Source organism: Salmo salar, chromosome 07, assembly GCF_965601325.2.
Source record: "Salmo salar chromosome 07, fSalSal1, whole genome shotgun sequence".
NCBI classification, from domain to species: domain Eukaryota; kingdom Metazoa; phylum Chordata; class Actinopteri; order Salmoniformes; family Salmonidae; genus Salmo; species Salmo salar.
In genome coordinates, this window is record NC_138297.1 from 59,945,614 (window position 1) to 59,970,287 (window position 24,674).

A 24,674-nucleotide genomic window follows, 5' to 3' on the forward strand; every position below is an offset into this window, starting at 1 on the left:
GCGGTGTTAATATCCTTTGATCCGTCCGCTAATCCCAGAAGATTCGTCCAGATTAATTCAGAGTCATAATGCCAAGGTTTCCCTCGCCAAATCCTCTTTTGTTAGGTGGTACAGCTGAATGATTTACAGCAGGTTGGGGGGTAGGACATGTCGGGAGAGGGGTTATTCAAATGATTCCGTGTTTTCTTTTCTCTCTCCTCCCTGATGTTGCACACACAGTCGGTCCATCCTCTACACTGCAGTGTCTTGCCGGTTTGGCTTTTGCCGCGTCATCCAAAACCATGCTGCCCAGTTAATGAGAGAGAGAGAGAGAGAAGGAAGGAAATACAAGCAATTCTCAGTCCTGCCTTTATACCACCTGATCTGTAACACACACTTACACCTGTGCTACCTCTCTCCATTCATTCCAAGGCCAACAAATAAACAGACTTGTGTTTTGATTATTCTAGACAGGCATGGAATGGGCATGTCTAAACAAGGCAATATGAACAGTCTTGGTGTGAAGCCCCCAGACACAGCTGGAAACCATGAAGCCCTGGCGTTGCCTGCTTTTAAGATTAGGGCTTTATTAAATCGCGCACACATCAAATAGAAGGCATCAGCAACAAGCTGTGTACTAGATTGCAAAGTGAATTGGTCCTCATTCCCTTCTGCCACTGAATGTGTTAGCTCAGACCGACCACATCCACTGGCTGGCTTTAACCAATGTGAGTTGTTGTATGTTCAGGGATGTAATCTGCTTGGATTTGAACAAGGATTGTTATTTAAGTCTAAATGTAGAAAATCACCTTGATGTCTTCTGTTTCATTTGTTGTGTTCTATCACAGAGAAGCATTCCTAGAAATGTACCTGGTGTATGTTATGGTAATAGACTCTGTCCCCTGTAAGGCCAGGGTGTTGTGTTTACATTATGTCTCCTCTATAGCCCACCTCTGAGGTTCTGACGTTCCAGGATGACATGATATTCCCTAACTCTCTCTGTCTCCTCTATAGCCCACCTCTGAGGTTCTGACGTTCCAGGATGACATGATATTCCCTAACTCTCTCTGTCTCTCCTCTATAGCCCACCTCTGAGGTTCTGACGTTCCAGGATGACATGATATTCCCTAACTCTCTCTGTCTCTCCTCTATAGCCCACCTCTGAGGTTCTGACGTTCCAGGATGACATGATATTCCCTAACTCTCTCTGTCTCTCCTCTATAGCCCACCTCTGAGGTTCTGACGTTCCAGGATGACATGATATTCCCTAACTCTCTCTGTCTCCTCTATAGCCCACCTCTGAGGTTCTGACGTTCCAGGATGACATGATATTCCCTAACTCTCTCTGTCTCTCCTCTATAGCCCACCTCTGAGGTTCTGAAGTTCCAGGATGACATGATATTCCCTAACTCTCTCTGTCTCTCCTCTATAGCCCACCTCTGAGGTTCTGACGTTCCAGGATGACATGATATTCCCTAACTCTCTCTGTCTCTCCTCTATAGCCCACCTCTGAGGTTCTGACGTTCCAGGATGACATGATATTCCCTAACTCTCTCTGTCTCCTCTATAGCCCACCTCTGAGGTTCTGACGTTCCAGGATGACATGATATTCCCTAACTCTCTCTGTCTCTCCTCTATAGCCCACCTCTGAGGTTCTGACGTTCCAGGACGACATGATATTCCCTAACTCTCTCTGTCTCTCCTCTATAGCCCACCTCTGAGGTTCTGACGTTCCAGGATGACATGATATTCCCTAACTCTCTCTGTCTCTCCTCTATAGCCCACCTCTGAGGTTCTGACGTTCCAGGATGACATGATATTCCCTAACTCTCTCTGTCTCTCCTCTATAGCCCACCTCTGAGGTTCTGACGTTCCAGGATGACATGATATTCCCTAACTCTCTCTGTCTCTCCTCTATAGCCTACCTCTGAGGTTCTGGCGTTCCAGGATGACATGATATTCCCTAACTCTCTCTGTCTCTCCTCTATAGCCCACCTCTGAGGTTCTGACGTTCCAGGATGACATGATATTCCCTAACTCTCTCTGTCTCTCCTCTATAGCCCACCTCTGAGGTTCTGGCGTTCCAGGATGACATGATATTCCCTAACTCTCTCTGTCTCTCCTCTATAGCCCACCTCTGAGGTTCTGAAGTTCCAGGATGACATGATATTCCCTAACTCTCTCTATCTCCTCTATAGCCCACCTCTGAGGTTCTGACATTCCAGGATGACATGATATTCCCTAACTCTCTCTGTCTCTCCTCTATAGCCCACCTCTGAGGTTCTGGCGTTCCAGGATGACATGATATTCCCTAACTCTCTCTGTCTCTCCTCTATAGCCCACCTCTGAGGTTCTGACGTTCCAGGATGACATGATATTCCCTAACTCTCTCTGTCTCTCCTCTATAGCCCACCTCTGAGGTTCTGACGTTCCAGGATGACATGATATTCCCTAACTCTCTCTGTCTCTCCTCTATAGCCCACCTCTGAGGTTCTGACGTTCCAGGATGACATGATATTCCCTAACTCTCTCTGTCTCCTCTATAGCCCACCTCTGAGGTTCTGACGTTCCAGGATGACATGATATTCCCTAACTCTCTCTGTCTCTCCTCTATAGCCCACCTCTGAGGTTCTGACGTTCCAGGATGACATGATATTCCCTAACTCTCTCTGTCTCTCCTCTATAGCCCACCTCTGAGGTTCTGACGTTCCAGGATGACATGATATTCCCTAACTCTCTCTGTCTCTCCTCTATAGCTCACCTCTGAGGTTCTGACGTTCCAGGATGACATGATATTCCCTAACTCTCTCTGTCTCTCCTCTATAGCCCACCTCTGAGGTTCTGACGTTCCAGGATGACATGATATTCCCTAACTCTCTCTGTCTCTCCTCTATAGCCCACCTCTGAGGTTCTGACGTTCCAGGATGACATGATATTCCCTAACTCTCTCTGTCTCTCCTCTATAGCCCACCTCTGAGGTTCTGGCGTTCCAGGACGACATGATATTCCCTAACTCTCTCTGTCTCTCCTCTATAGCCCACCTCTGAGGTTCTGATGTTCTAGGATGACATGATATTCCCTAACTCTCTCTGTCTCTCCTCTATAGCCCACCTCTGAGGTTCTGGCGTTCCAGGATGACATGATATTCCCTAACTCTCTCTGCCTCTCCTCTATAGCCCACCTCTGAGGTTCTGACGTTCCAGGATGACATGATATTCCCTAACTCTCTCTGTCTCTCCTCTATAGCCCACCTCTGAGGTTCTGGCGTTCCAGGATGACATGATATTCCCTAACTCTCTCTGTCTCTCCTCTATAGCCCACCTCTGAGGTTCTGACGTTCCAGGATGACATGATATTCCCTAACTCTCTCTGTCTCTCCTCTATAGCCCACCTCTGAGGTTCTGACGTTGCAGGATGACATGATATTCCCTAACTCTCTCTGTCTCTCCTCTATAGCCCACCTCTGAGGTTCTGACGTTCCAGGATGACATGATATTCCCTAACTCTCTCTGTCTCTCCTCTATAGCCCACCTCTGAGGTTCTGGCGTTCCAGGATGACATGATATTCCCTAACTCTCTCTGTCTCTCCTCTATAGCCCACCTCTGAGGTTCTGGCGTTCCAGGATGACATGATATTCCCTAACTCTCTCTGTCTCTCCTCTATAGCCCACCTCTGAGGTTCTGACGTTCCAGGATGACATGATATTCCCCAACTCTCTCTGTCTCTCCTCTATAGCCCACCTCTGAGGTTCTGACGTTCCAGGATGACATGATATTCCCTAACTCTCTCTGTCTCTCCTCTATAGCCCACCTCTGAGGTTCTGACGTTCCAGGATGACATGATATTCCCTAACTCTCTCTGTCTCTCCTCTATAGCCCACCTCTGAGGTTCTGACGTTCCAGGATGACATGATATTCCCTAACTCTCTCTGTCTCTCCTCTATAGCCCACCTCTGAGGTTCTGACGTTCCAGGATGACATGATATTCCCTAACTCTCTCTGTCTCTCCTCTATAGCCCACCTCTGAGGTTCTGGCGTTCCAGGATGACATGATATTCCCTAACTCTCTCTGTCTCTCCTCTATAGCCCACCTCTGAGGTTCTGGCGTTCCAGGATGACATGATATTCCCTAACTCTCTCTGTCTCTCCTCTATAGCCCACCTCTGAGGTTCTGACGTTCCAGGATGACATGATATTCCCCAACTCTCTCTGTCTCTCCTCTATAGCCCACCTCTGAGGTTCTGACGTTCCAGGATGACATGATATTCCCTAACTCTCTCTATCTCTCCTCTATAGCCCACCTCTGAGGTTCTGACGTTCCAGGATGACATGATATTCCCTAACTCTCTCTGTCTCTCCCCAATAGCCTACCTCTGAGGTTCTGGGTGAATGTGATCAAGAACCCCCAGTTTGTGTTCGACATCCACAAGAGCAGCATCACGGATGCCTGTCTGTCTGTGGTGGCCCAGACCTTCATGGACTCCTGCTCTACCTCAGAACACCGCCTGGGCAAGGACTCGCCCTCCAACAAGCTGCTCTACGCCAAGGACATCCCCAGTTACAAGAGCTGGGTGGAGAGGTGAGAGGATGATGGGATGGGTGTGTGTGTTTGTGAGGTGGGGGGCTGGTTTTGTGTGTGTGTGTGTGTGTGTGTGTGTGTGTGTGTGTGTGTGTGTGTGTGTGTGTGTGTGTGTGTGTGTGTGTGTGTGTGTGTGTGTGTGTGTGTGTGTGTGTGTGTGTGTGTGTGTGTGTATACAGCATGTCTTTCTCTCTTTGCCAGTTTCTATATAAACCTACATGTGAGTGTAACATGAGAGGACAGTGCAACATGTGGTTCTGTCGTCCTATAGATGTGTGCCAGCCATTTTGTCCATAAACATCCCTGATAGACTGTAGTCTGGCCCTTGTCTCATAAGTACACACAGTGGGGCTGTCGTGTTGTGATCCCTGGTCCATGGATGAGACTCCAAATGAAAACCCACTGGGAATGGATGGCAGTGCCTCCTAATGCTGGAGAGGTAGAGGGGAGACAGGCACAGACAGAGAGCCACAGACAGAGAGCCACAGACAGAGAGCCACAGACAGAGAGCCACAGACAGAGAGCCACAGACAGAGAGCCACAGACAGAGAGCCACAACAAGAGAGCCACAGACAGAGAGCCACAGTGAGTTCTCTGTCCTGCCCAGGTACAACCATGTGTGTGAGCAGTTAGCAGATTACCGCTGCACAGCAGTAGTGGTGGTCATTTGTCCAAATTAGAGTTGTATTCCATTTATTTGGTCAGTGGTAGAGTGCTGAGTAAAAGATGGGGCTTGTGAAGCAGTTCCAAAGTATTTCTGTGTTAGTGCTCAGCGCTAGCCGCAGGACAGGGATATGCTGTATGTGGTGCTTAGATGACTGAAACCCAACGAGGAGTTTTGTCTAGGACTGTATTCATCAGGCTGAGATATACAGTGTGTGTGTATATGTGTGCGTGTAAGCATGTGCTTGTGTGTTTTATATTAACGGTGCATGATCTATATGATCAAGTCTCCAGCCACCCTAGTCATAGACTGTTCTCTCTGCTACCGCACGGAAAGTGGTACCGGAGCGCCAAGTCCAGGTCCAAAAGGCTTCTTAACAGCTTCTACCCCCAAGCCATAAGACTCCTGAACAGCTAATCAAAGGGCTACCAGATCCCTATTTTACGCTGCTGCTACTCTGTTTATCATCTATGCATAGTCACTTTAACTCTACCTACATGTACATATTACCTCAATTACCTTGACTAACGGGTGCCCCAGCACATTGCCTCTGTACCGGTACAACCTGTATATAGTCTCGCTTGTTATGTGACAAATACAATTTGATTTGATTTGCTCTTATAGTTACTCCCAGGGATATATAGATGGGTTATCTTATAGTTAGTCCCAGTGATATATAGATGAGTTATCTTATAGTTAGTCCCAGTGATATATAGATGGGTTATCTTATAGTTAGTCCCAGTGATATATAGATGGGTTATCTTATAGTTAGTCACAGTGATATATAGATGGGTTATCTTATAGTTAGTCCCAGTGATATATAGATGGGTTATCTTATAGTTAGTCCCAGTGATATATAGATGGGTTATCTTATAGTTAGTCCCAGTGATATATAGATGGGTTATCTTATAGTTAGTCACAGTGATATATAGATGGGTTATCTTATAGTTAGTCACAGTGATATATAGATGGGTTATCTTATAGTTAGTCCCAGTGATATATAGATGGGTTATCTTATAGTTAGTCACAGTGATATATAGGTGGGTTATCTTATAGTTAGTCCCAGTGATATATAGGTGGGTTATCTTATAGTTAGTCCCAGTGATATATAGATGGGTTATCTTATAGTTAGTCACAGTGATATATAGGTGGGTTATCTTATAGTTACTCCCAGTGATATATAGATGGGTTATCTTATAGTTAGTCCCAGTGATATATAGATGGGTTATCTTATAGTTACTCCCAGTGATATATAGATGGGTTATCTTATAGTTACTCCCAGTGATATATAGATGGGTTATCTTATAGTTAGTCACAGTGATATATAGATGGGTTATCTTAGTTAGTCACAGTGATATATAGATGGGTTATCTTATAGTTACTCCCAGTGATATATAGATGGGTTATCTTATAGTTAGTCACAGTGATATATAGATGGGTTATCTTATAGTTAGTCACAGTGATATATAGATGGGTTATCTTATAGTTACTCCCAGTGATATATAGATGGGTTATCTTATAGTTAGTCACAGTGATATATAGATGGGTTATCTTATAGTTAGTCACAGTGATATATAGATGGGTTATCTTATAGTTACTCCCAGTGATATATAGATGGGTTATCTTATAGTTAGTCACAGTGATATATAGATGGGTTATCTTATAGTTAGTCACAGTGATATATAGATGGGTTATCTTATAGTTAGTCACAGTGATATATAGGTGGGTTATCTTATAGTTAGTCACAGTGATATATAGATGGGTTATCTTATAGTTAGTCACAGTGATATATAGATGGGTTATCTTATAGTTAGTCCCAGTGATATATAGATGGGTTATCTTATAGTTAGTCCCAGTGATATATAGGTGGGTTATCTTATAGTTAGTCCCAGTGATATATAGATGGGTTATCTTATAGTTAGTCCCAGTGATATATAGATGGGTTATCTTATAGTTACTCCCAGTGATATATAGATGGGTTATCTTATAGTTAGTCACAGTGATATATAGATGGGTTATCTTATAGTTAGTCCCAGTGATATATAGATGGGTTATCTTATAGTTACTCCCAGTGATATATAGATGGGTTATCTTATAGTTAGTCACAGTGATATATAGATGGGTTATCTTATAGTTACTCCCAGTGATATATAGATGGGTTATCTTATAGTTAGTCACAGTGATATATAGATGGGTTATCTTATAGTTAGTCCCAGTGATATATAGATGGGTTATCTTATAGTTAGTCCCAGTGATATATAGATGGGTTATCTTATAGTTACTCCCAGTGATATATAGATGGGTTATCTTATAGTTAGTCACAGTGATATATAGATGGGTTATATTATAGTTACTCCCAGTGATATATAGATGGGTTATATTATAGTTACTCCCAGTGATATATAGATGGGTTATCTTATAGTTAGTCACAGTGATATATAGATGGGTTATCTTATAGTTACTCCCAGTGATATATAGATGGGTTATCTTATAGTTAGTCCCAGTGATATATAGATGGGTTATCTTATAGTTAGTCACAGTGATATATAGATGGGTTATCTTATAGTTACTCCCAGTGATATATAGATGGGTTATCTTATAGTTAGTCCCAGTGATATATAGATGGGTTATCTTATAGTTACTCCCAGTGATATATAGATGGGTTATATTATAGTTACTCCCTTTCAGAGGATGGTTGCTTATGGTTGTTTGCTGCTTTAAATATGGATGAGACAGTTTAGCATAAGGACTTGATTCAATCCACAGCGCTGAAGAGCATGCGCTACAGCGCAATAGAAATGTACAGGCAGTGTTCCCACATTAGCTGAGACTGCATTCACAGTAAACCCTGCATATGTGGGCTCAATAGGAAATGACCTCTCAATTTCAATCGCGCTATAGCACTGAACTTCAGCGATACGGATTGAATGGAGCCCTTAGTCTTCCTGAGGCTTGGCAGTCGAATGATTGTGTGGATTTGAGTAGGGCTCAGGTAGGGATGCTTGGTTGTGATGTTGCGATACAAAGGTTCCATGGGCCTAGTGTACGTACAGTAGTATCAGACCATCTGTCATTATCTCAGTTCACCCAGGTGCTATTCATTATTTGGACAGGAAATGTTCAATTCAAATAGCTGAAATACTCAATCAACCTCAGATTAAAAACACACAGGGTATAAAGACAGAGATTCTACATCACAGGAGGCTGATGAGGGGAGGATGAAAACACACAGGGTATACAGACAGAGATTCTACATCACAGGAGGCTGATGAGGGTAGGATGAAAACACACAGGGTATACAGACAGAGATTCTACATCACAGGATGCTGATGAGGGGAGGATAGAAACACACAGGGTATACAGACAGAGATTCTACATCACAGGAGGCTGATGAGGGGAGGATAGAAACACACAGGGTTTAAAGACAGAGATTCTACATCACAGGAGGCTGATGAGGGGAGGATGAAAACCCACAGGGTATACAGACAGAGATTCTACATCACAGGAGGCTGATGAGGGGAGGATGAAAACACACAGGGTATAAAGACAGAGATTCTACATCACAGGAGGCTGATGAGGGGAGGATAAAAACACACAGGGTATACAGACAGAGATTCTACATCACAGGAGGCTGATGAGGGGAGGATGGCTGATGATAATGTCCAGAACAGAGCAAATGGAATGTCATCAAACACCTGGAAACCATGGAAACCATGTGTTTGATGTATTTGATACCATTCCTCTGATTCCTCTCCAGTCATTACAACGAGCCCGTTCTCCCATATTAAGGTGCCACCAACCTCCTGTGTTCTACATGTTGACTTTCTCAGAACCAAACAGCAATTGTAAAGACAGCGGAATCATGGGTAGTGTAGTTCTCTGTAAAGATAATTCACTACTATTTAACTAAAAGCAGCAGTGCCAATCTAGAGGTTGTTAAGCTTCATATCAATGTGTTCCTGTTAGCGTTCCTGTTAGCGTTCCTGTTAGCGTTCCTGTTAGCGTTCCCTGCTCTTTGCTTGCGACTGGGGCGCGTGAGGTGATTACTGATAAGGACCCGTTTCACAGGCTGAGTCTGACCTGCAGCTAGTGAGTAAACTGTTGACGTGTCATGTGGCATTAGGAGCGGGAGATGCTGACGGGGTTCGGCAGCCGTGGGAGATCGGGAGAGTGATAAGATTCTAATCAGAGACTTCCTGTCCACACTGAAGCTATGTGACGGTCCTAATACCTGTGGACCAGTTGGTGTTTATTTCTGAAGCATAAAAGTCTGTGAAGGAAGAATTCATGTCTAAGGTCAGGAGTCTTTGCAGAAAATCCATTTAGCATCCACATGATTCTGAGATGTAATGTTTCTATAGGTGAGGTTTAGTTGATCCATCCATATTATTGTGAGATCTAATTTAGTGTAATTGTGGTATGATTAGTCCCTCCACGTCATTGACATCGATCTTAATGAACAAATTAGATCTCAACATAGTGTGTATAAACCCTGCAGTGCTTACATCTCACAATCAGGAAAGGCAAATTAGATCTCACAGTCTTGTTGATTGGCAAAGCCTTCCTGACGGTTGTGATGTGCATTGAGACCATCAGCATATTCACACAATTTAATTTGCCCATCTATATACAATTGACCCTTCGCTAAGCCCTGTCCATGAATTTTGGCCAACCAATCACAGCTCTATAATGGATTGCAACTGTCATCGAGTCCAACACCTCAGACAAGCTCAAGTCCCTCCCCACACTCTCTTCCTTCTCTCCTCCTTCCTTCTCTCTCTCTTCCTTCTCTCTCATCTCTCTCTCCCCACACACCCTTCCCCCTCTCTCCCCACGCTCCCTTCCCCCTCTCTCCCAACTCCCTTCCTCCTCTCGCCCCACTATCGCTTTACTCTTTCTTCCCACTCTCTCTCTTCCTTCCCCATCTTCAACTCCCCCCTACTCTGTAACCCACACATCCACCGGTCTTCAACCCCCCCGTCCCCCCCACAATCTGTAACCCACACATCCACCGGTCTTCAACCCCCCCGTCCCTCCCGTCCCCCCCACAATCTGTAACAGACACATCCACCGGTCTTCAACCCTCCCCTCCCTCCCGTTCCCCCCACAATCTGTAACCCACACATCCACCGGTCTTCAACCCCCCCGTCCCCCCCACAATCTGTAACCCACACATCCACCGGTCTTCAACCCCCCCGTCCCCCCCACAATCTGTAACCCACACATCCACCGGTCTTCAACCCCCCTGTCCCCCCCACAATCTGTAACACACACATCCACCGGTCTTCATCCCCCCGTTCCCCCCACAATCTGTAACACACACATCCACCGGTCTTCATCCCCCCGTTCCCCCCACAATCTGTAACACACACATCCACCGGTCTTCATCCCTCCCGTCCCCCCCACAATCTGTAACACACACATCCACAGGTCTTCATCCCCCCGTTCCCCCCACAATCTGTAACACACACATCCACAGGTCTTCATCCCCCCGTTCCCCCCACAATCTGTAACACACACATCCACCGGTCTTCACCCCCCCGTCCCCCCCACAATCTGTAACCCACAAACCCACCGGTCTTCAACCCTCCCGTCCCTCCCGTCCCCCCCACAATCTGTAACAGACACATCCACCGGTCTTCAACCCTCCCCTCCCTCCCGTTCCCCCCACAATCTGTAACCCACACATCCACCGGTCTTCAACCCTCCCGTCCCCCCCACAATCTGTAACCCACACATCCACCGGTCTTCAACCCCCCCGTCCCCCCCACAATCTGTAACCCACACATCCACCGGTCTTCAACCCCCCCCGTCCCCCCCACAATCTGTAACCCACACATCCACCGGTCTTCAACCCCCCCGTCCCCCCCACAATCTGTAACACACACATCCACCGGTCTTCATCCCCCCGTTCCCCCCACAATCTGTAACACACACATCCACCGGTCTTCATCCCCCCGTTCCCCCCACAATCTGTAACACACACATCCACAGGTCTTCATCCCCCCGTTCCCCCCACAATCTGTAACACACACATCCACAGGTCTTCATCCCCCCGTTCCCCCCACAATCTGTAACACACACATCCACCGGTCTTCACCCCCCCGTCCCCCCCACAATCTGTAACCCACACATCCACCGGTCTTCAACCCTCCCGTCCCTCCCGTCCCCCCCACAATCTGTAACAGACACATCCACCGGTCTTCAACCCTCCCCTCCCTCCCGTTCCCCCCACAATCTGTAACCCACACATCCACCGGTCTTCAACCCTCCCGTCCCCCCCACAATCTGTAACCCACACATCCACCGGTCTTCAACCCCCCCGTCCCCCCCACAATCTGTAACCCACACATCCACCGGTCTTCAACCCCCCCCGTCCCCCCCACAATCTGTAACCCACACATCCACCGGTCTTCAACCCCCCCGTCCCCCCCACAATCTGTAACACACACATCCACCGGTCTTCATCCCCCCGTTCCCCCCACAATCTGTAACACACACATCCACCGGTCTTCATCCCCCCGTTCCCCCCACAATCTGTAACACACACATCCACCGGTCTTCATCCCCCCGTTCCCCCCACAATCTGTAACACACACATCCACCGGTCTTCAACCCTCCCGTCCCCCCCACAATCTGTAACACACACATCCACCGGTCTTCATCCCTCCCGTCCCCCCCACAATCTGTAACACACACATCCACCGGTCTTCAACCCTCCCGTCCCCCCCACAATCTGTAACACACACATCCACCGGTCTTCATCCCTCCCGTCCCCCCCACAATCTGTAACACACACATCCACCGGTCTTCATCCCTCCCGTTCCCCCCACAATCTGTAACACACACATCCACCGGTCTTCATCCCCCCGTTCCCCCCACAATCTGTAACACACACATCCACAGGTCTTCATCCCCCCGTTCCCCCCACAATCTGTAACACACACATCCACAGGTCTTCATCCCCCCGTTCCCCCCACAATCTGTAACACACACATCCACCGGTCTTCACCCCCCCGTCCCCCCCACAATCTGTAACCCACACATCCACCGGTCTTCAACCCTCCCGTCCCTCCCGTCCCCCCCACAATCTGTAACAGACACATCCACCGGTCTTCAACCCTCCCCTCCCTCCCGTTCCCCCCACAATCTGTAACCCACACATCCACCGGTCTTCAACCCTCCCGTCCCCCCCACAATCTGTAACCCACACATCCACCGGTCTTCAACCCCCCCGTCCCCCCCACAATCTGTAACCCACACATCCACCGGTCTTCAACCCCGTCCGTCCCCCCCACAATCTGTAACCCACACATCCACCGGTCTTCAACCCCCCCGTCCCCCCCACAATCTGTAACACACACATCCACCGGTCTTCATCCCCCCGTTCCCCCCACAATCTGTAACACACACATCCACCGGTCTTCATCCCCCCGTTCCCCCCACAATCTGTAACACACACATCCACAGGTCTTCATCCCCCCGTTCCCCCCACAATCTGTAACACACACATCCACAGGTCTTCATCCCCCCGTTCCCCCCACAATCTGTAACACACACATCCACCGGTCTTCACCCCCCCGTCCCCCCCACAATCTGTAACCCACACATCCACCGGTCTTCAACCCTCCCGTCCCTCCCGTCCCCCCCACAATCTGTAACAGACACATCCACCGGTCTTCAACCCTCCCCTCCCTCCCGTTCCCCCCACAATCTGCTTCCAATCCAGCCCGACAGACACTTCAGTCACACCGTGAAAAACACTTCAAAGAGACAGACTGCAGAGTTTAACTAAAAAAAGAAGGCGGAGTGAGAGGAATACTCAGGCACAAATACATGTCTTCCTTTGATTTCTCCTCCGTTCTACATCTTCATAAGCGCTGTGGAGGTTAGCAGTCATTGCCTATAGCTTGGTCATGATACGTTTGGGGATTGGGCAGTTTGCCTCTGGTCCTGTAGTGGAGCTGTGCCCCTCTGGGAAGACTCTACTTTAACATGTTATTACTGTATGACATCCACAGAAAAGCAATCTGATATGATTTAACACAAGGAAGAAATCCTGTGGGTCTCGGCCGGTGTATGAGTTCCTACAACTGTATCTTACTAACTCAGCACTTTTATGAAAGCTGACATCTTACAGGATTTAAGTTGTGTTGGGGTCTTGTTGATTTATGTCGCATTGGCACAATTTGATGGTTGGAGTGGTTTGCAAGAGTTGAACATGCATGTTCCCCCCAGGGCCTCTAAGTGTTATTCATTCCATTCAGTTGGAGCGGTATTTGAGGTGGGATTTAATTGGCCCCAGACAATGACAAGTTCATCAGACCCGTCATATATGCAGTTCGTTTGATCCTCGGCTCGGATAGAAGATTACAATGGGAAATGAACCTGATGATTAACACATGGTCTGTATCAGGCGAAACTGCATATTTACATTCACCGCTCTCTGGGAAGGGGTCTTGATAGACCTCTGAACAGAAGGAGGCTGTTAACTGGATTTTGCATCTGTCGGCAAAAAAACAAAGGTACACTTGTTACCATCCTGATTCTACCATTCATTGGATGTCAACATCAAGCATGGCAGGACCCAATTCCCCTAGCCTAATAACAAATACCAAATGTTCAATTCCAAGTCGACCCTGTGGCCAAGGGGTAGGCAACTAGATTCAGTTGCAGGACCATTTTTGTCGGAGCGGATGGTGGGGTGACCGGAACATAATTATAATCATTTCTACACTGCAAATTGACTACAACTAAGCCAAAAAAGATATATATTGGAAAATAATAATTTCATGCCTTGATTAAATTGAGACATGATCACATACGTATATTTTTTAATTCGCAGGAATACAATATTCTGTTGTTGCTGAATTCCAAAATGAAAATCTCTTGTGGGCCGGCAAAAAAAAATCACTTGTAGGCCGGTTTTGGCCCGTGGGCTGCTGACCCCTTCTCTAGGTGTGATTTCCAGTATGTTTAGATCAAGTGTCTAAGAAAGGAGACGATTTGGAATTGGGCCCCACGTCGTCACCTAGAACCAGAGATGTCAGGTGGACCTGCTGTTTTACCTGGAGACAGAAATCCCTCCAATTTCCTTTACCCTCTCAAACCCCACGACTCACTTTCTCCAATTGCCCTCCTGCCCTGAGCAGGTGGCCGAGGTGTGTGTGAGTGGGTGTGACCTTCCTGTGACCTTCCTTACAATAAGTAACCTGCTCTGTTAGCTTAATAGCCTCGGTTTCTTTTCTCCATACACACACACATACACACACACACACACCACACCACACCACACCACATCACACACCACATACCACACACCACATACCACACCACACACCACACACCACATACCACACTACACCACATACCACACCACACACCACACACCACATACCACATACCACACCACACACCACACACCACATACCACACTACACCACACACCACATACCACATACCACACCACATACCACACCACACACCACATACCACACCACACCACATACCACACTACACCACACACCACATACCACATACCACACCACACACCACATACCACACTACACCACACACCACACACATCACACCACATACCACACACCACATACCACACTATACCACACTACACCACACACCACATACCACACCACACACCACACCACACACCACATACCACACCACACACCACATACCACACCACACACCACATACCACACCACACCACACACCACACCACACACACCACATACCACACCACACACCACACCACACACCACATACCACACCACACCACACACCACACCACACACCACATACCACACCACATACCACACTACACCACACACTACACCACATACCACACTACACCACACACTACACCACATACCACACTACACCACACACTACACCACACACCACATACCACACTACACCACATACCACACTACACTACACCACACACCACATACCACACCACACACCACACTACACCACACACCACACACACCACACTACACCACACACCACACACCACACACCACACTACACCACACACCACACACCACACTACACCACACACCACATACCACACTACACCACACACCACACACCACATACCACACTACACCAGACACCACATACCACACTACACCACATACCACACACACCACATACCACACTACACCACACACCACACTACACCACACACCACATACCACACTACACCACACACCACATACCACACTACACACCACACACCACACACCACACACCACATACCACATACCACACACCACATACCACACACCACATACCACATACCACACACCACATACCACACTACACCACACACCACATACCACACACCACTCCACACACCACATACCACACCACACAACACATACCACACCACACACACCACACACCACACCACACACACCACATACCACACCACACACCACACCACATACCACACCACACACCACATACCACACTACACCACACACTACACCACATACCACACTACACCACACACTACACCACACACCACATACCACACTACACCACATACCACACTACACTACACCACACACCACATACCACACCACACACCACACTACACCACACACCACACACACCACACTACACCACACACCACACACCACACTACACCACACACCACACACCACACTACACCACACACCACATACCACACTACACCACACACCACACACCGCATACCACACTACACCACATACCACACACACCACATACCACACTACACCACACACCACACTACACCACACACCACATACCACATACCACACTACACCACACCACATACCACACTACACCACACACCACATACCACACACCACATACCACACACCACACACCACATACCACACACCACATACCACATACCACACACCACACACCACATACCACACTACACCACACACCACACACCACATACCACATACCACATACCACACCACATACCACACACCACATACCAATCAGGCTAAATTTGGGGTGTCCAGGAGCAGTTGTGGCGCCGGAAGGAAACAGGTAATGACCATCTTTAATGAAAGAGTTGACAGAGGTCCTCAGCTGCTGTTGACACTGGCTGATTACTTCTCCTTCTCCAGCCCTCTTTACCCTGACGCAGCTGAGAGCTTCCTGGAGACACAGTCTGTGTGTGTGTGTGTGTGTGTGTGTGTGTGTGTGTGTGTGTGTGTGTGTGTGTGTGTGTGTGTGTGTGTGTGTGTGTGTGTGTGTGTGTGTGTGTGTGTGTGTGTGTGTGTGTGTGTGTGTGTGTGTGTGTGTGTGTGTGTGTGTGTGTGTGTGTGTGTGAGTGAGGGGGGGTTCACACACACTGCTAAGTGCCTTTGCAGCTCCATTTAGGCCATTTGTACGAGGGCGGCAGGTAGCCTAAGGGTTAAGAGCATTGGGCCAAGAACCAAAAGTTTTGAAACCCTTAGCCAAAAATGTGCAAAATATATCGATGTACCCTTGAGCAAGGCACTTAACCTTTGGATAAGAGCGTCTGCTAAATTAGAAAAATGTAAATGTCTATTGAGAGTCAGGGCTGCTCAGACTGTAAAAAGTGATTGGAGGTGAGACAACTGTCTCTAACAGTGCATGATTCCTACTCCAGGCTCCCGAATAGCGTAGCGGTCTAAGGCACTTCATTTCAGTGCTAGAGGCGTCACTACAGACCCTGGTTCAATTCCAGGCTGTATCACAACCGGCTGTGAGAGTCGCATAAGGGTGCACAATTGGCCTAGTGTCGTTAGGGTTTGGCCGGGGTAGGCCATCATTGTAAATAAGAATTTGTTCTTAACTGACTTGCCTGGTTAAATAAAGGTTCAATATAAGATTCTAAAGGCTAAAACATCCCTCAGTCTTGAAACAACCCTGAAATACCACAGTGACATTTAAATCCAAGAATAAAGCATTTTGTGGTGTATGTATGTAAATGTGGTGATTATACAGTTCACTAATACAGTCTGCTGTGTGTGTTACCTCCACAGGTACTACTCAGACATCAGTAAGATGCCGGCCATCAGTGACCAGGACATGAATGCGTACCTGGCAGAGCAGTCCCGGATGCACATTAACGAGTTCAACAGCATGAGCTCCCTCAGTGAGATCTACTCCTACGTGGGCAAATACACAGAGGAGGTACGGCAACACACCGTGGACAAAAATCACACTTTATTCAAGAGAGGTAGTAGCAGTGTTCCATTTAGGACAGCCAGTCTTACACAGTTGGGTTTGAAGTAGAAATATATTGTAGATGGCTTGTAGGTTCAGACGATCTGGAAGATGTATATAAAATACATTTACAAGCAACCCAGACGGCATATATCAGCGTTTTTCCAACCTCTCCTGGAGGACTCCCAACCATGTCTTTGTTCTACTACAGAGATAACACACTTCTCAACTTAGATCATCAAGCCATTCTGTCGTTGAATAATGCCAAGGTAAATAAAGGTTACTTTTTTTTAAATACAAAACAAATAAGATGTGGTAGTTCAGGTCTTCAACTAAATTGTGAGACGTCAAGGGGTCCCAGAGGAAAGGCTCCAGAAACACTGTCATACAGAAGAAACATTTCTTGTATGTGTCATTACTCCTCCATTGTCAGCTGGTGTGTGAGGCTGACAGTTACACGTGGACTGGCTGTGTGTGAGGCTGACAGTTACACGTGGACTGGCTGTGTGTGGGGCTGACTGTAACACGTGGACTGGCTGTGTGTGAGGCTGACAGTAACACGTGGACTGGCTGTGTGTGAGGCTGACAGTAACACGTGGACTGGCTGTGTGTGAGGCTGACAGTTACACGTGGACTGGCTGTGTGTGAGGCTGACAGTGACACGGGAACTGGCTGTGTGTGAGGCTGACAGTTACACGTGGACTGGCTGTGTGTGAGACTGACAGTAACACGTGGACTGGCTGTGTGTGGGGCTGACAGTAACACGTGGACTGGCTGTGTGTGAGGCTGACAGTTACACGTGGACTGGCTGTGTGTGAGACTGACAGTTACACGTGGACTGGCTGTGTGTGGGGCTGACAGTTACACGTGGACTGGCTGTGTGTGGGGCTGACAGTAACACGTGGACTGGCTGTGTGTGAGGCTGACAGTAACACGTGGATTGGCTGTGTGTGAGGCTGACAGTTACACGTGGACTGGCTGTGTGTGGGGCTGACAGTAACACGTGGATTGGCTGTGTGTGTCTCTCTCTGTCAGATTGTGTGTGCACTGGAGCAGGACGACGCCGCCAGGAAACAGAGACTTTCCTTCAAGCTGGAGCAGGTGGTGGCCTTCATGAGCCTGGAGAGCTGAGGACCGCACTTCCCAGGGCGCACTGGGAGACCCGTCAGAAACCGAGCCGTGCCTGAGCAAAGACCTGTCCATCTATCTCTTCACCATCGTCATCAGCATCAGAACTCCTCTCCGTTTCAAAGACAACACATATTGTCCTGTTTTCTTCCTCCTCTTCTTCCTCTTCCTGACAAGTGTTTGGTATCTCATCCGCTCAGCTTCATAGGACGTGTAGAGAAGACTGGCTGACGGACTGACTGGAGGGTCGGCAGAGCTGGGGACTGCTTTTCCCACCATGCAATGGGAGGGCCTCATCCCAGCTTTGCTGCGTAGAAGAGTCTGATGGAGGGGTGGTTGTCTGCCAGCTCGCCATATCGCCATAATTTACACCTTCATGTTGGGGGAGAAACAAACATTCTATTTATGTTGCCTTTAAAAATAACACTGATAGCAAAGTCTTTTGCAACCACAATGTTGGGTGTCAATTTGTTCAGACTTTCTGAATAGGATATTAGTCAATGAAAGTACTACAGAGTCCAGTTAATTGTAGTGCTATAGTCAACATCACATCAAACGTAGAAAAACAAAGTGGTATTATATAAATGAGGAAACCAAAATGACCACCTCTGAAGACAAAAAACAGAAGGTTTGCCTGGTTCACACAGTTCTTAAGATTGGGAAATAGGCAAACTCCAGAATTGTTTTCTCAATGTAGCTTTGAGGTGTATTTAAAGAGACTCCGATAGGGGCTGGGGAGAGTTAGTGCTTCTTGAATTTTCCTTTTTTTCCGAAAACCTGACTGACTTTGAAATCCAGAGAAGAACAGATTCCCCTTTGTGGCATTGGCACAAGTCTGCTCCCTCCCACCCACCAACCAACCCCTCCAAGTAACTCTATAGATAAAACAATTCTCATCTCCTGAATCGGTGTGGTACCTGCTGAATTATCCTGACTATTATAAGACTAATTAGTGGAGGACAGACCCAGGTCTGTCTGGTCCTCCTCTGTGACGAGAAGCACACATCCAACTCTTGACCACAGTGACCCGACAGCTCTGACACCTGGAACGGTCAGTCTGACCCGTGTGTGCTGCTAACGGATGGAGGTCACTCGCCGGTCTATCAAAGCACACACACAAACAGATACACACGGCAGCTGTGCAAGACCTGTCCTGAGGGTAACTCTACTCCTGATTCACCCTCTGATCACACTGTCTGAATACTAGGGGAGCTGACTGACATCTACTGAGAGGAGGAGAGGGACGCTTCACTAGAGCAGTCTTACCATGGACCCATGCTTTATAGATGACAGAGATGGTGCAGTACTGCTTAAATGGGATCTGCTCTGCTGAGAGAGAGAGAGAGAGAGAGAGAGAGAGAGAGAGAGAGAGAGAGAGAGAGACCTTCTGTAAAGACTTGGGACGGGGGGAATCAATTGATGGACATAACTGGTCAGCCGAAAAACCAAAGGAGCTTGACATTTTAAAAAGACAAAAAAAGTTATTTAAAAACAATGTATTTAAAGGAAATGACACGGGGAAAGGATTTGGTGAAAGAAAAACCCACCCCACAACAACAAAAACTTAACCCTGTGTGATTTTCTGACCTCAGTGTGTCACGAAGGGGGAGCCGCGGACGAGTCCCGCCCTCCTCCTTGCCGTCCCGGTTTCTTCCGTGTTTGGCACACCGTTTTTCTTCCCTCTTTGTCCGGTTTTTCACGTCAGTTTTTTTGCACAAGTGTGGAGACAGCTTCCATGCGGGAATCCCAAACTCTGAGCGCTCTGGGTCGCTCATGTTGTGTGTTAGTGTAGTCGTCCTCCGCAGCCTTCTCCAAGCCTCAAAAAGCTGAAACTAGAGTGAGAAAAACAAGTGAACGTCAAATAGACGACCAGAAACGGACATGAACAGACTTGTGGAATGTGATAACCTGGATGGGAGATAGAGATGGAGAAACGATGGAGAAACCCTCCTTTCCTATAGACCTCTGACCTTTCTTTTGCCTTGACAACGTGCCCCATGTGGTGATGTGAATGTGTGGAGACCGCCCTCGGTCCACCTTCGGTCCTTATTGGCTTTTTAAGCGCATGTAAAACTTCAATTTAAAACAAAAAAAAGAGGAAAATAGAGAAAATAAGCCTTGCAAATGATGATGTGGATGTGTTCTTTTCTTTATTTTGCTTGGAAGAAAAATCTGAGGGAAAAAAGTGGATTGTTCATGTTAAAACTATAACTAACCGTTAAGGTGGAACCTTTATCTCCCGTTCAGCCCATGCAAACCTCTCATTACCATGTCTTGTGAAAGTGTTAGATGCTAATAAGAATAAAGTGGTACCTTAAAATCCAATATATTATATACCCTTGCATGCTGACCTATTTGGATGTTATGAAACGGAACTGCCTTGCAATCAAATATATTTATCTACTGCTACTAGGAAACTTTAAACGGTTCACAAACAAAACGGTTACTTTGAATTCTCATGGACTGATGTAGTACAATAACTCATGACTAAGTTTTAATTCAGTCCTTTTGCTTAATCCTTTCAGAGTAGATTGTCCTCTAACACCCATCCATATACATGTTCCATTAGTTAGTGACTTCATCAGTTCCAGAACCCTTAGGTTTTGGGTCTGGTAGACTAATTCTGCAGTGAGCTTCTTGCTCTTTTCTTGGCTGCTATTGCTTCTCTAGTGTCTGTCTGTGTTTTCATCCGGAAACGATCTCCCCTAGCCTATAACCTTACCTTTGGATTCTATTATTTTATCATATAAAAAATGATATTTATTTTTGTAAGCCTAGGACTGGCTGCAAAGCTACCTTGTAAACGTCCTATTGCGGCACCTGTTACTATAGTTGTGGATGTGTTTTTTAGATTCTGTTTTGACAGTTGTTTGATCTGAAGAGCTCAGTGAATAGGGAACTAGCGTTAGGAGGGCTTTCAGGGTTCAATGAAAAAGTTTGCTCATACAAAACCCATGTATCGCACAACATGCCTCATTATTGGAATCCTTATGGTCTTATGGGGTGTACAATACATTCAAGTCAATCATAGATGACTTGTCTGTTAGTATCTGCTGTCCTTCGATTCTACTGCTACATCTAAAGGTGTTCTGCACAAACTTACTGAAAAGATACTGGTGGCTTTAACTCAAAAAACCCCTCTCCTTTGGACAACTTCAAACGATTAAACGTCTCTTGATGAACTCATCAAAGAGAAACAGGTGTCTGGAAGCTTCAATAACCACACTAGCTCTGATCCTGAAAGCTTCTGATTTACTTAGTTGATTGAGTTTTGTAAAATGTGTTTTATTTCCGTCACACCATCGCTGTCTAATGTATGAACCATATCTAATTCATCCACAACTGAACTGTCTAAAGGGGTGAGTTCTGTCAGTGGTTGGTATTCAGGTTGGAGGGGGTACATTCATGAACAGCGCGTTCTCTGGACGTTCTACACTGCCAACATGTTCAAACTGTTCACAAAGCTTGTGATCAAATAAACAATAAGAAAGAACTGAAAGGAATCTACTGTATTAATTCGGTCTGATGGAAAATCCCAGGTAAAATAGTTCGTAAATAAGACTGAGCTTGGTAGGGAACTCAACGTTTAGGAGCCCTTGTTAAGTTTATAGCCTGTAAATTGACCCACTATTATCCATGTATTATATTGTCTCTAGCTACCCAAAGTTTCCTCCTCTCTAAGTCCATTGTTTTTATTTGATGGTGAAGAGAATGAATGTCCTAGAATCTCGTAGTGAATCTGCCCCCTGGTGTTGTAACATACGATGTTTCCATTTTCGCCCATGTTCCCCGGCGACAAAGCTCATCGGAGACTACTGACCCCTTTGTTGCCGAGGGACTCGATAAAGCTTCCACCTTCAACGTTTTGTAGGAACTAAAGATAGGTCCTTCTAGAGTTCAGTGTTATAGCAGGTGTTACAGAAACAGTAGAAATAATTTTACTATTACCATGTTTGCTGAGATAAAGAGTATCCTATCAAGAGATAAAACTAAACCTGGGGGGAAAAGGCCAGCTTCTCTAACTTTGCTATAATTAATTGTATACCTGTGTATGTAAATATAATGCATTCCTATTTTGCAGTCAAGAACAAAATACTATTTGTAATATAGAATAAACTTTATTATGAAACAAAGTGGTTTGTAGTTTGTGTTTATTCATATGAAATGATTTATTTAAATATTGTTATTTTTGATGGCACAGCAGGTGTGAAAGGGAATAATGTGTACTGGAATTAATGGATTCATTTCATATAATGGGAAGCAAAATGCCCCGTTTCCCTCAGAGTAGAACGGCACAGGTGAAGCAGAAACCTACAGCACTTTGTTTTAATATGTTGTATGGTAACCCATAGTAGAAAAGCAATTATACACTCAAAGTTGTTTGTTGGGACGGCTTCACCTCGTACCTAAGGCTGCAGCACAGCCGCGGTAATAACAGTCACACACACCCTCTCGTGTACAATTGCTTTATGGGCAATTCCACGGTGACAGAATGATGCTGAGACGCTGATGTTCACTTTAAAATGCATGTCAAACAAAAACAAATGCTTGCAAAGTTAAACAAACCAGACAACTCTATGCACAAGGACTACAGTATCAATTTCCACTGAACATTTTACAAAAACATTTACTTGAAGAACCGTGCAGATGCAAAGTTTGGTAACAGAATGACAGTTTGCTGTTTGTGCCGTCATTCTGTTACCAAACGTTGCATCTGCACTGTTCTTCAAGTGAATTTGTTTTTGAGACATTTTCAGTGGAAATTGTTAAAAGTAATAGTTGTGAATGGACTTTCTCAATTTCAGAATATTATCTTTCAGAGTACTGACCATTTCAGCTGGTTCATATTGCTGTGGTAAAGATTCTACTGCAGTCCAATACGAGTTAATGAGCTTTATAGTAATTATTTATGTTTATTTGTCAGGGACCATGTGCAACAATGCCATTGCACCAGATTTAGCTAGATAGCTAATTTTCAGTTGACGTCCCTAGTAGGTTTGCTAGCCAGATAAATGGCTAAATTGCCATTGGTGCCGAGTAGTTAGCATAGCTAAGCTAACAGGGACTAAACGGATGAAGGAAGTGAAATAATGGGAAACATCCAGTACTTTGACTAAAGGTATCAAAAGTCTGAGGTGAATTACAAAGTAAATAAACCCACAAAATGTGCTAAATACACTGAGCCATCAAAAAGCAAGGACAGAAGGGAGCCAAACAACACGCCTAAGACGCCAATCAATTAGCTCACACATGATGCCAATTAGGCTGCCTGTGGCTGTAAAAGACTCCCAGAGCTCCAGACAGACAGTTTTCCTGGTCAACAGATCTGGGATCAGCTTTCCTGTACACTACACTATCCTTTACCATTAGCAGGTAAGAATAACACCAACCCTGGGTTGCAGTAAAGACCAGAAAAGAAGACGGCAAAGAGAGAGAGGGAGGTTAGACAATAGAGTGGAGAGAGAGACCTGCCAATCTGAGTGAACCCACAGTGAGGGAGGGGAGGGAGGAGGGAGGGAGGGAGGGAGGGAGGGAGGGAGGGAGGGAGGGGAGGCACTGTGTGTGTCAATCTTCCTCAGCACGGGGTGACGGGGACAGGGAATTGAATTGGTCCTGGTGTCACCCTATATAGCAGCCACTGAACTGGGAGTAATGGGGGAGAGAAAGTGGAAGAGGGCGCAGAGCGTCACCCTAATATTTCAACCGGTGAACTGGGAATAATGGAAGAGAGAGGCGACAGGGGCGTGAGGAGGGGAGAGAGGGTGATAGGGGGCACGAAGATGATGAAGCCATGCTATGATTGCAGCTGTGCTAGGGGTGGTGGTTTTTCACACTCCCACAGCCCCTGCCCCCCAACCCTTCCCTCCGCCCTTCTCCCAGCCACGCTGATGTGAAGAAGAGAGAAAGAGGACGGTGAGGAGGGGAGAGAAGCAGAGAGGAGAGTTTAGAGGATCTATCCAGACGGAGATAGAGAGGGGTATAGGAGTGGTGTTGAGAGGAGGTCAATCTGGGGGAGGGCTGGAGGGGTTGTGGGTCTGCTAATCGATCGTGCCGACCCCCTCCTGTGTCTCCAATCCAGACGTTAACCCAGACCGTCTCAGC

The 24,674-nt window shown here is 46.5% G+C and overlaps 1 protein-coding gene across 3 annotated transcripts in view; it reads left to right on the forward strand.

Annotated features, from left to right (window-relative positions):
- LOC106609762 (plexin-A4) overlaps window positions 1-22,705 on the forward strand; it is a 491,160-nt gene extending 468,455 nt beyond the window's left edge. For 2 of the 3 annotated variants that reach the window (XM_082977795.1, XM_082977796.1), the window contains exons 30-32: window positions 4,346-4,558; window positions 17,261-17,411; window positions 18,480-22,705. In XM_082977795.1, the coding sequence (XP_082833921.1) occupies window positions 4,346-4,558; window positions 17,261-17,411; window positions 18,480-18,575 (460 nt within the window). In that variant the 3' untranslated portion in view covers window positions 18,576-22,705. Of the gene's footprint in view, window positions 1-1,899; window positions 2,671-4,345; window positions 4,559-17,260; window positions 17,412-18,479 lie in introns of those variants that run through there. The other variant, XM_082977797.1, reaches the window with a different exon arrangement.
- The last annotated feature ends 1,969 nt before the right edge of the window (window positions 22,706-24,674 follow it).